At 35.5% G+C, this 13,668-nt stretch overlaps 1 protein-coding gene across 2 annotated transcripts in view; it reads right to left on the reverse strand.

The window, feature by feature from the left end:
• Window positions 1-1,272: 1,272 nt before the first annotated feature.
• Window positions 1,273-13,668, reverse strand: part of TMX3 (thioredoxin related transmembrane protein 3) — a 30,120-nt gene continuing 17,724 nt past the window's right edge. The window contains exons 11-16 of one of the 2 annotated variants that reach the window (XM_074146292.1): window positions 12,512-12,569; window positions 11,627-11,680; window positions 11,252-11,308; window positions 7,619-7,748; window positions 5,417-5,485; window positions 1,273-4,321 (exon numbers count right to left, since the gene is read on the reverse strand). In XM_074146292.1, coding sequence (XP_074002393.1) covers window positions 4,058-4,321; window positions 5,417-5,485; window positions 7,619-7,748; window positions 11,252-11,308; window positions 11,627-11,680; window positions 12,512-12,569 — 632 coding nt within the window. In that variant the 3' untranslated portion in view covers window positions 1,273-4,057. The remainder of the gene's footprint in view (window positions 4,322-5,416; window positions 5,486-7,618; window positions 7,749-11,251; window positions 11,309-11,626; window positions 11,681-12,511; window positions 12,570-13,668) is intronic. The other variant, XM_074146293.1, reaches the window with a different exon arrangement.

Genomic DNA, 13,668 nt, shown 5'->3' on the forward strand with positions numbered 1-13,668 from the left:
CAGGTTTTATTGTTAAAAGCCCCAACACTCCATTCAAAAATGTTCTATGTTAAATTCTATTTATCCTGGCTAAACAACTCCAAACGTTTCTATACTCCTTGGTGTATAAGCAGAAGGAAGCTTGCTAGCAACGAAGAGCTCACATCAGCTGCTAAACGGTGCTTTATGTCAGTAAATTGATATATAGAATAGTGGCAGTAACCCTCTGAAATAGTTAAAATTTTAGAAATCAGAGAATTGTTTTGGGAATGCCAGCACTGCCTAGGCAGACTATGAATACCTTGTGATTTAAGAGTTCAACAAAGCATTCAACACGATATTGTCAAAATTGTCTTTGTCTGTTCCAGCAATATAACATGCAACGGCTTCACACGATTCAGTCTGTTCGCAACGCGCTCAGTGACGAGAGCAAAACGGCAGAAACCTGCTTTGCTCCCTGAGAAGATTTGAGAGCCAGAACTACCCTGTCACAGTACAACACAACCTGAAACATCTGTAGTTTCATGAGGTTTTAACAACTTAAGGGAAGTACATTCTGGTTTTTCACCCTTTTCACTGACTTGAGCTTTTGTCTGTCACCAGAACCACTTTCCACCCTCCCACTCCTCCAAGAACAACTGCTTCTTCAAACATGCTGACAAAAAGAGGAACAGGTAAATGAACTCTGAGCCAGAACAGAGCAAGCTAAACCTTTTACTTAAAGAATTCAGGAAAATTAAGCACTCCTGTGCAGTCTTCAACACATCAGATCTACCAGAGTGTAATCATTCCATCCTTTAAGCAGTGAGCACCACAGTGTGGACAGGATCTGTTACATCAGCCTAGGCAAATAATGAGGCAGTAAGAGATGGCACGTGTCCCAAGTGCCAAGACTGCTGAAGTTCTTCGAGAAGGAGATGTATTGCAGAACAGTCTGCCTCACGTCCCCTTCCTACTGAAACTCTTGTAAGAGTCTGAGAGTATGCTAATGGAATGAACCGGTATTTTACAATTTCTTTCTCAGAACAGTATTCATTTTATACTACTAGGATGCTCACTAAATAAAAGGCAAGTAAATATTAAGTCCTACATCTAGAGAGTATTTTCAAAATATTGACAAGAAGGTACTGCACAGGATGAAGTAATTTTTAAAAGCTCCCAGCTGCGCTTCTGTCCTGCGTTACTCAGGGCCTAAAGTAGCTTACGAGTGTCCATGGAAAAACAGCCTCCTACGCAACATGTAGTATCTAAGCTTAACACAGTGTAAATTAGGACAAGGAAACAAGCTCTTTTAAATGTTTTTATTACAGAAAAAAACCAAAAGGCTTACACTTGACTTAAAAAAGCAGCATTATTTCATTAATTCAAAGTTACTACGGTGAAGTTGCTTTAAGAAACCTTTAAAGACCGAATTAAAAAAAATAAAATGCCAGATCCCTCCGTCAGACAGCATTCCAGATTGAGTGGCCACAGCAAACCCCTGAATTTCACATCACTGCTGGCACCCAGTATATGACTTCTATGGTCGTCTTCTCCCTGGGTCTTCTTAAATACAACTGGGAAAAGGACTTGGTGAAAATGGCAGTACATTTCAAGTTTAATTTTCAACAGTTGAGTACACATCTGATAGATATTACAGTTCAGAAGTGACTGACACACGCTCTCCTCCTAACTCCAGCAGTTAAATGTTACAGTTTTAACAGATCCTGGTGGGACCTGTTTCTCACACAGTATTTATCATATTCATGTCCGTATCTCGATTTCTCAGTAAGTTATTTGGCTTCTACTGATTATAAACACAAAAATAACCACAAAAACAAAGGCTCATAAGTTGAAACAATTCTTAGCAGTGCAGCAGGATTCAGATTTTTTTTTTTTTTTCACTACACACCCTAGAAGGAACAGCAGTGTTTCAGTGACCACTTCAGGTTTTTTCTTAAGTCAAAAGCTGCAGGTTTCCTGCCCGAGCCAAAATTAACTATGTAATGGATCTGTATTTGAAATCTTAACAAAAGAGACGAATCAAGAAATCAAATTACTGCCTTAGGAGTCCTACATTTTGATTATCAGCACTGAGTTGTGCTAAGTCCAATGAAATCTATAGGCTTGTTATTAAGTGATTTTTATTATTTTTTAAACAACGCAAGATTCTACACCATGTTAAAAAAAACTTCTAAACACATTTTTAAACATCTCACTCTTCAAATATATACCAAAACTACACCTAAAAGATTCTGCCAAAAAAAAAAAAAACCCACAAGAAAACTTAAGTCACTACATACAAGTAGCTATGATTAAAAAAAAGAAGAGAAAAAGGCAATTCATAAAAGGAAAAAGAAGAAAACAAAAATGGAAAAAAAAAAAAATCTGTATCAGACACTTGTTACTCAGTATTCTACAAACTCATTTTTTTTCCCTCTCCTCCCAAAAGGGAAAAGGTCGGACTCAAAATCAGGGTTGGAATTTTTCTGAAAAAAAAAAAAAAAAAAAAACAAAAACAAACCCAAAACCCTAATCTCCTTAGATATTGTTTATACTGCATGATAAAAATCTTTGATGTAAGGCATCTACTTACTGTACTCTGTACTGCAACATGAAGCCAGCTGTTACCAAGCTACTTAAATAGAAGAAAGAAGTTTCTTTCCTAGAGGGAAAAAGGATGCCATACATTTTCTGTGGTTATGACTTATATCATCATCAGGTTAATTCAAACACAGAACTTTTCTACTTCGGCTTACCCAGGTTTTTTTATTTAAAATTCCTGGATTTAGTGCTATAACATAGTAATTTCTTACGTGATCAAGCTGCCTTATAAGGAGGACATTATAACCTGTATTATACAGTAATGCAGCCTTAAAAATATTAAAGAAAAAAAAAAAAGGAAAAACCCAGCATGAATACTAGGAGGAAGAGCAATGTAAGTTTTATTTCTGTTGTATTCTCCATGAAATCAATGCCAAAGGCTGCTTTATAGCTTATCCTTGGAGATTTTAACCCTGGACAAAAATTAGTCCTTTGCACAGTCACAGGGTTGTATTAAAAGTGACTTTTATGAATAAATAGGTTAAAAAAAAAAGAAATTATTTTGACCTATCTCTATTAATGTTAATCTTATGCTCCACTAACTCCCACCTTCAGAGCAGGTAACAGTCTCAAACAAAAGTATCAACACCAACCAGCTCAAAGATACATAACAATCTGAATTAAACACTGTGAAGCAAATGTACACCATTCAAAAAAGCTTGTCATTGGAGAGTTATGCAAAATAGTCAGAGGGTGTTTATATTTGCGTCTTCCTTTATCAAGTTGTACTTTGGATTCAGAAAACAAAGATCATTTGCACTACAAGTTTGTGTAAGCACTCATACAAAACAATTTAACAGGCAATCATGTTCTAAAAGGTTTATAAAGTAGTTTTTCAGTATTTTTAGCTGCTAAAGCACTAATGAAGACTTAATTTTGCATATACCTCCCACATCCTATATCAAGTAAACATTTCTGACTGCCAATAATTATATTATTACATGGTAAAACAGTCCTCTAATTCCTAACAACTTACATTTAACTTCAGAAAATAGAAAAGTTGGTTTATTTTTTTTTCCAAAATAATGTGTAACAGGTAGGACATGTGACTTCTTGGAAAACTCTAAGTTGTCTTTAGCTATCAGGGTCTGAAAGACTTTACAGATCTCTTAATCTTTCTTAGTTTTCAGCTTTAATTTTATATGAACGAGTAGTTCATAGTAGTAGTTCATCACATACATTAAGGTAAAATAACATCTTTATCTCACTGTTCTGGAAATGAAAAATTCAAAACTCTTCAAAAAAAAAAAAAGGGTGTAGAATTGTACCCGCAAATTCCTTCAGTTTAAATTGCTCTTTTTTAATCTATTAAAGACAATTAAGAGAACATCCATATACTTTTTTCTGTCAATTTTTGAGAAAATTTGAATACATGCAAGTCAAAACTACCATAATGCAGACAAAAAGGTCCTCTTTCGTGAAGTTCATCAATAAATGACTACCCTCAATAAATAAGTCTATTTGGAAATTCTAGAGAATTCTTTTGCTAAACAAGTTAGTCTTTTTTCTTTTCCATTATGTCTTTCTGTTTAAGCTCTCCATCTGACAGTTCTGTATATTTTCCATTCTTTTCCTCTTGTTCCTCCTCGCTGCCTTCGTCTGTGAGCTCCTGGTCACCGTTTTCCTTTTTAGCTGCCTCATGTTCATCTATCCCTCCATCTGTATCAGCTGTGCAGATTCCATAACACATAATGCTGATGACCCCCAAGGGCAACCCAAAGAGAAAGCATCCCAGAAGTGGTGAACTCTTGAACACAGACTGTTAAAACACAAATTTGAAGTAAAAAATACTTTCAGTGAATATACAAAATTACTGCATTTCTTCTCTTACTGCTCTGGGTATTTATTCAGTAACACCCAAAACGACAGACAGGGTTTTGGTTTCTTGGGTTTTTTGGTTTGTTCTGTTGGTTTTTGCCATATTTTTTTTCCCCGGAAAGAAGGAGTAGTCCTCATTTTAACCATTACTACTATAAGTTCATAAAAAAAAAAGCTCTTAGAACATCAAATACTACAATGTTGCATTGGGATGATTAACGTTAACAAGTCAACTGTATGTCCTATTCATTGTCTGAAGCTTGAGAAACAACTGTTCTAATAGCATTAAAATAACACTTTGAGGCAACCTGTTTCATGTTTTATTTGTGTCTCATTCTCAAAAATCAGCCTTAGCAATAAGGGATCTGCAGAAACATTCTGTTATTAAACAGCTCCTTGTTGAAGAGTAGTTTAATGGCACAAGGGGGAAGACTTGGTTTGAGAAACTGATGGCTATATGTTGTACATTCACAGAAGTTTGGAAGCCACTCATACAGAAACATGAGTATCAATTTAAATTCACAGGCACAGGTTTTTTTGCTTGTGTAGGACAAGTGAAGAAACTGATTTGTGTAAATCTTCCCAACAAAATTCTGTTAAGCATAACTAACCTATAAAGAAAGATAATAAAAAAAATTTCCTTCAAAACTACACCAAGTGCAGTATTTAATCCCTTTACGTCCTAATCAGACTGAAATCATAACACTTCTCAGAAGGTGAAATTGTTATCAATTTCAGTGAAAGGATGTCAAAAGGGTCAAGGAAAAGATTTTGAATTCCATCTGTTCTATCCCTTAAAATACATGTCAGACTAATACAGAAAAAAAGTGAAAAATGAAGAAACTAACGCATGTTGAATATTTAGCAGACCGGAAAATATTATTAAAAACTTTAATCAAGCAGTTCATTTGGCTTTGTGTATATGTACACTATATATAATATAAACAAACATATACAAATATTTCTAAATCTTCTGAAAAGGTTTGGATCTTGATTGACAATGGTACCATCTAATGTAACAAAAAATAAAACTTACCACAACAGTAGACTTGGCATCATAGATTATTCTCTTGATTCGTTGCAGAAGTCCATCACCACCCTGTGCCTGAAATTTCAAATGGAACCATGTCAAAACTGCTGACACTTTTCAGTTATGATTCCAAAAGTTCATTCTTCAGACCTTGCAATCTTAAGTCCCTTTAGAAGGAAATGAAAAGTAATTATTCTTGCATCTTCATGATGCCCAGATAAGCATGGGCATTATCAACTTCTAAGCATGGATAAACATTTCAATAGTCTCATGAAAAATCCTCTCATATCTGTTTTAAACAATCGGTGCAAACTTTAACAGTGCAGCTGACAGATGCCTATTTATGGATTATGACAGAGGCAGTTAGAAAAAAATCTAAGAACTAAGTAACAAGAAGATACGAAGAAATAATAAAGAAAACTTGTGTGAAGCCATGACATACTATGCCTACACTGCCACCTAATTTGGCAATCTTCAGAATAACTAAATGAATCCAAAGGCAATTCGTCTGTTGACTAGGACCAGTTTTCACCTGCCTTGAGTTGCCAGAGAAACAAATGGGAAGAAAACCTACATTTTGAAAGTCAACCGATCAGCATTTGACCTTGACCAAAACCCCTCAAAGTACAGAAAAGTCTACAAAGATGAAACAGACTCACAGGCGGCTGCCTGTAGGGCCCTAGAGAAAATAACAAGAAAGTCAAGGTGAATAATCCAACAATTCCCAAGAGGGGCGGGGAGAGAATGTTACACTTCTCAGAAATTTCACTGTGGTTCACAAAGTCTGCATCCTATTACTTGTTTATCAGTATACTTTAAAGACTGTCATTCCTCAACTGCTGCACAATTTCTTGGCCCTGAACATAGCCAAAAGTAGTGCCATTTTATGTCTACAGACACTATTTAGCTTAAATGAAGTCACGCCCTGTATTGTCTGTCTTGTGTTAGCACTCTCACATACATATAGAGGCATAAATTTAGACAGACCTTTAATCGTTCTAACTGAAATACTGCAAACAAAAGGTAGAAAGACCTAAGCAGCACCATGGCAAAAAAAAGAAGGCTTTACAAATGAATTTCCTCAAAGTTAGAAAACAGACAGAAACCAATTTAATTTGTTGTTTCATCCAGAAGGATGTATTTAAGTAGAGTCAAATAGACGTTTTTAACATAATTCAATGCAATTAATAAAGCATTAAAAAAGCGAGACTTGAGGAACAAAGAACCACCAAATAAATTACAGGAATACCTCTCATCTTGCAACTCGAAGCATGAACAGCAAAGTCACGAACAGTAAGTAAATTCACCTATATTATGTTGCTGCATCAATTTGTCAGATTAAATAAACTAAAGTACCCTGTATGACCGAAATGATCTACAGCACTACTTGTCGTTACCACTGGATGACCTGAAACTGCTGGCATAACATGAAGTGGGATTCAGCTAACACAGTAAATATGCAATATACTGTGAACTGGGGCTTAAACCAATAGAGGCTTCTCCCAGGAGGCAGCCAAATTATTTGTTAGCCCTGCCTCCCTTTGTTGCAAAGCCTTTGTGCCCCATAAGTGCAACTGAAAGCTCTGATCCATGATCTCTTTCCTCATCCACACAACACAGCCTTCTGTCCAACTTACAGTACACTGAGGGAAATAAGCAAACCTGAGTTTGTTTTGCCAACATTAAAAAACTGTCCAAGCTATCAATTCCAGATGGATTTATTAATTTTGCTGTCTTAACAAAAGACAGCTCATTTTAGAGTAGAGGGGTAAGGTTATGTCTGTATACCACTGATTTTTTTAATCTGAACCTATTTGATTTATTAATTTACTGCCTAAAAGAAAGGCTAGTGTTGCATTATGCACTATAAAGAAGATAAATTTTAAATAAACGCATTTAAAGCAAACCAGGAGATGAATAAAAAGCTCTTCACTTACCAGTGACACCTGCAAAAGCAGTATCAAGAAAAGTCAGCTAACGTTATGCTATAAACAAAAAACCCCTTGCTTTCTACAAAAGGTTCTGCAGTTCGAACAGCGAGCAACAGCACATCTCAGGAATTCAGAATCACGTATTCACTGACAGCACCCAAGACAGGAAGATACAACACATGGCATAACAATCAGAGTAACCTTTTTTTTTTTCTGTACTTTAGCATCAAGGAAATAAACACCAACCAACACATTCCAAGTCACAATGAAGACTTACTTCAGCTGTACCATCCAAGATATTGTTAATAAACTGAACCATGTCTTCTGTGTTCTCAATGTGCCTATCTGGTAGAAAATACTGCTGATTGGAGGTATTCAGTACAACAATAGTAGGTATTGTCAAATCACTGGAAACATAAAACACATAGTTTAGACATTTAAAGAACTACTGTGTAAAACACTGCAATTCGAGTAATTCCTACACCGTTTAAAAGGGTATCCATTAATCTTCACTTCATGTGTGTTCCTTGTAGCAGATCCTTAAAGGCAAGACGAAAGGGGGAACAGAATCACCAGAATGGTACAAGCATATTTCTCATGAATATTTTTCCTTCACATCTGTGTCAGTGATGCTATTGTAGTTTACTGCATTTTACATACCCAGAGTGACTGCAAAACAGGTACCTTATGACTTAACAATTAGTAAGAGATCACAGACAGTAGCCTTGTATTTGAAATGTACTATTTGCACAACACATTAAGTGTTTAGTGCATAAAGGCAAAAGTATAGTACAAAAATTCAGTCCCATCCAGCCATGGTCCAACTGATCAGCTCTATCAATCAACCTCTACCTGTCAGGTCAAAAGAATAAGCCATACCAACCAAAGTTTTACTACACCTCTTTTAGATATGGCAGACGAGCTTCAGAGTTTTTAAACAATTATTACTCAGCAGTTGACCTTCACATACATAAACATTGTTTAGTATCACAGAATCAGAAAGCAAGAAAAAAAAAAAAAAGATGAAAAAAGGTTAAAAATTATCTCTGGAGATACAGCAGTATAATCTACTGTTCAAAGGAGCCCTAGATTCAAAATTAGATCAGTTTTAGGAAAATTTAATACTGCACAAGTGCACTGTTCAACAATCAAGATTTAAAATACATTAAATAAGGCGAAAAAACTCCTGTACTCTTTGATATTTTTCTACAGTTCTGTCAATAATGAATTTAAATACTATGAAGCTTTCCTTCACAGCAGAAGCAACGCAGACCTTGTTTTTCTACATTTTCACTCACCTAATAGTGGCCCACCCATGTATATTTGCAACCCATGTAATACTCATGATGATTTCAGCCTTAACTGTGGCTATCAATCCATAATCAATTTTTGCATGAAAATATTGTTAAGCATTTATTCAAGATTCCCATTTTTCTTTTAAGCCATAGATATTATTAAAAATTTTCACATACATCCTAAGTGTTTTGTTTGTTTTTTAACTTAAATTCAATTCTAAACCTAGAAGCTGACAAGCTTAATACTTATAAAAAAAATTCTAAACTCATAGAAAGCTGAGTACTTTAAGACTTCAGGTACAGACCATGTTCCCAGCACTCAGGTGGAAAGCACGCTGGCACCTCAGAGTATGCAAGACCAACTACAGAGGTAACAAAATAATTTCATCCTTTCAAAGGAACTTTAAATAACCCAACTTTAAAAAAACCAAACCAAACGTTGTTAGGAGTGACAACCTGCAACATAAGATTCTCTAAATACAAATTTTCCCTTGAAAATTTTACTCCCTATTTATTAGGAAGAAACAAGAAATGTAAGTGGGAGACAATCAAACCAAATCAGGTGTTTTTGCAAGTGCCTGGTACAAGTTATCAACTTCTGCGAAAATACCTCATCCCAGCTAAAACAGAAAAGTTTTACTATTTGGCTGCACAAAAGACACCTCCCTGACCCCCACACCCCTCAAAAAAACCCCAGAAGTACTTCTATTGCAATTAAAAGTCTGGTAACTGAGGTTCTTGGAGTTGGTTGTAGAGCAGCAGAAATATAAACTCCATATACTAATGTTATGTGCTGTACAGAAATTCATAAAACATATTTAATATGTTTCTTCCAAGAGCTGAAGAATTAATACTCTAAATACATCTATAGTTGACATTCCAATGATGCTATATACTTTAGCTTACACAAGGATGTAGTTTTGCTTTCAGTAAATTACACAATATTCTGTTTTCTTCTTTTTCACATAGTTTTAACAATAACACTTTTAATGCAACAAAGCATGTTCATCCACTGTTGAAGAGACAGATAAATTATAATGTTTACTAATGACGTTATAGCCAAGTTCATGTGTACTTCTATCAGGGACTACTACTACTCCCACGAATTATACAATACTTAGTCCTTTGTGAAGAAAGAGAATTTGTTCCTACATGCACCATAAAAAAGTATTCTGGAAGATTACTCCCTATTCAGGTGGCTTTTTCTATTTCCACTTGCTGCCATCTAGTGGAAAACTGAAGCACTTGCAATATGGTTTTACTCGAATTACTCAAGGAGCCACATGAAGAGCAGCTACTTGTATCACTGAACATATTTTGCTGCTTTCTTTTGCTTCTTTCCACTCATGCTGGAAATGTATACACTCTGTTTAGAAAACAATTAAAAGCCTGTGAGTACTACAACAGCAACTTCCCATATACTACAAATTATAAGATCAGGCATTCTGCAGAATAAGTTAACAATCCAGCTGAACAAATCTTGCCACTACAACCAAATCACTACCGCTGTAAGTGGCAGTCTGTCTTCTTTCCCTTCTTTTTCATCCTCCCAGGGACCTCATCTCCCTCCCCTGCTTCTTTGCACAGCAGTTCTGGTACTCAGTAGAATATACAGGAAGACATTTAAGGGTTTTGCTGGATCAGCAAAACAACTCGCCTAGCCAAAAAAGTAAACACTTTTCTGCCAGATAAACAGGCTGAAACAGCTCAACAGACAGTCAGACATAAGAGCCTGCACAGCAGAAGCGATAATGAAGTGAGGAAGGTCTCACTCTTGGCAGCCATAAAGCACTAGATCAATCACATCACTTAACTTCAATTGCAAGACAGTTGTTTTTAAATTAATTGTACTCAGGTATCAATCTACAGGCATTCCACAGAAATAGAGACCTTGTGCCTCTTGAATCCCCATGAAGTTCCCAGAACTTTTAGGGGCATGAACACATGCTTTATTCATGCTTTGATCCCCAAGAAAGGGGTTCAGAAAACTTACAGAGCTGGCATATTGACCCCTGCTTCTCCCTCCCACTCAAACAGCGAGAAGAGAACAAGTACTCAACTGTAAATGCCAAGCAACTTAAATTTCTAACTATGCATTTTTAGAAAAGGATCATAATACAGGCAAATATCAAGCATCATGTTAAACTACATACATATTTCAAAATGTACCATGTACATATCAAGTGCAGAACAGCATCTTCCATGCATCTTAATCTGCTTCTCTGCAGAAGCATATTTCTATCTCTCTCCAGAAATAAAAAACATAGATAATGCATAACCACTATTTACATTTCTTGTTACAAATTGACATAACTTAACTTGTGTAGTGTCCTGTAAATTTAATGAAGGAAAAAAACCCCACGGTTCTAACAGAGTAATGAATTTAACAAAATAGACCTAAAAGATAAACATTGTCAATCAGCATTATAAGTAATCCACACTTCTAATATAAATTATGCAGTTTAATTTAACAAACTGATACTATGTTACATGCTGAATTCTGAGGACAGCGATTTTTTTTTTTTAACCCATGAAAGGCAAGACTTCTTCAGAAGACTGTTTTCAATTAAACAAATACAAGAGAAGAAATAATATTCAAATAAGAATTTACTTACTCCATTAGTAAACTATTAATGTAATCATTTCCATCCATATGGCCAAACTGGAAATCCCTGTAAGAGAAGCAGTGAAAAGCAGAATGGATGAAAAAGAAAACAGAATAATGGGTTTCAGCAAAAGTTCTTCCTTAAATATTTTACCTATAACTGGAGATGAGAGCACACACTCTGCAATATACTTCAGAAACTGATGATCTACAGGACAGTTAGCATCCCAAAACGTTCAGTTTATGGAATGATCTTATTAAACATCAGTATATGAATATAAAAGCAGGCACTATAACATTTTTAATGTAGAAAAGAATGACTGCTGTCTTAGAAAGGTTAATGCAGAAGTTCACTTAAGATGCCATAGTACCATATAATGCCTACCTGTGAAAGTGATCCCGATAATCTCTAGCAACTTCCTGAATAATAGATTTTAGTCTGGAGGGGGAAAAAAAGTGACATTGATAAACCAGGATATACTCTGTCAACATACAAACAATTAAACACTGAGATTTCCCCAGTAAGCAGCAAATAGCATCTCCTTAACAATAAGGATTCCCTATTCTATTAACAAAAACACATCTTGCTCATCTTGCTTGGTTTCTAAGGGTTGAAAGGCCTATCTACCACATAGTCTCAACAGGAGAAAAGCACAATCACTCCATCTATTGCCTTTGGAAGATGCAGCACTCCAAATAAAATCCAAAGAGGTCTGGGAAAATAGCATACACAGTACTTGAAAGAGATTTTCTTAATCTAATTACGTATGCAATGAGATAGCGACAGGTGGAGGGCCTGCTCCTCCGAGTCTCTTCAGCAAACTCAAACCCAACTGAAAATGCCCCTTCTTAATATAAATTCCACAGACAACTAATATATAAGCACCACTAAATTAATTTTTAGTGCAACTGAGCTGAAGAACAGTCATTTGTTTAAACTTAGTAAGTTCATCTCAAAAGTCATTTGAACTCAAGTACTCTTGTCTATGTTTAAAAAAGTGACACAATAGCTTTAAAAAGCTGTGATCACTGTTTGTTCCTGTGATCCCATTAACAAATGGCAGAAGAGTGTCACCAAACTCCCATCATCTCATTGAACTCACATGTGCTTCAACAGAGCCATACATTAAGTCGTAATAAATTAGAGAACATCCACAAGTTGAAGCCACCCATTTAACCTAGCATTTCTGAATATTTAAGAAACTTCCAAAGTTCTCTATGTCATACCAGCACATTCCTCCCACTGTGTCACCAATACTCAATTCTGTACCTGGTATGTTCCACTGAAGAGTTTTTATCATCAATGACTGCAATAGCCACAAGTTTTCCTAAAATAAGGAATAAAATACTTTTTTAGAAAAGAGAAATTGTTAAAGAGAAACACACATTATCAGATGGAAAATACTCCAACCTAGATGATTAGATACTCTCCAGGGACAGGAACTAGTTTCAGGCATAAACCAACCTCAATGCCAAATAGCCTCTTCTAGCTGACCAAATTGTGGTTTTCTTAGAGCTACTGAAAGTAAATTTAGATGTGGCTTAATGCCACACCTTTAGTGTTCTGTGAAAAGCGAAAAGCCTATCTACAGAAAGTAGTTAAAAGGGGAAAAACACAGATAAAAATTAATTCCCTAACCAAGCTGCATTATTTACATATACCTAAATATGAGGCAATGAAAAACTTTATTATGTAATGGCAATTGCAAGCTGATTTTAAGCGATGAAATCACTATTGTATGGATTCAGTACCAACTATTTTTAATACTACTGAAAATTTGGAGTATTATCCTTACGGAAAAAAAAACATGGAAAATTTACTGGCAAAGCCTAAAATTCATTACATCAGAAAAACAACTTAGTGAAGTTTTTCTGATTAAAAGAAAAAAGCCAAAGCCTCCTAAGTTGAATCAGATCAAAATATGTTTAGAAAGCTGGCCAAATGTTCTCCAGACAAAGCACTTCCTGTTAGGAAAGCAGATCTATTAACAATGTAGTCATCAGCAGGATTAACTAAAGCTTCAAGCGTGCAGAAGAATAGTTAAGTCTCTCTGGATGTCACGATTCACTCATAACCCTTCCCACCATGCCAATCTATTGCTCAATTCCTACCTAGTACCATGTCACAGGAAAAAAATCCTCTCAAAAAAAGAAATCTGCTCTTGTTCAAGTAATACTGAAGAATTTTGAGGGCGGGCAAAACCAATGATTCATTCCCAGGCCTTCTTGTGAAATAGCAATAGCTTTCCCCTATCCCCCCACCCAGTTTCTTCCATACCTCAATCCTCACTTTTCCCATTTGTTTCCACACCCTAAGACACTACCTAGTATACTAGAAGATAACTACTTTTCAGAGTGTATTTATACATAAAGCTTTTAAAAATAAATGGTGGCTTCTCCATTGTATTAGTAACTCATAATTATTTT

This window comes from Numenius arquata, chromosome 4 (genome assembly GCF_964106895.1).
Source record: "Numenius arquata chromosome 4, bNumArq3.hap1.1, whole genome shotgun sequence".
NCBI classification, from domain to species: Eukaryota; Metazoa; Chordata; class Aves; order Charadriiformes; family Scolopacidae; genus Numenius; species Numenius arquata.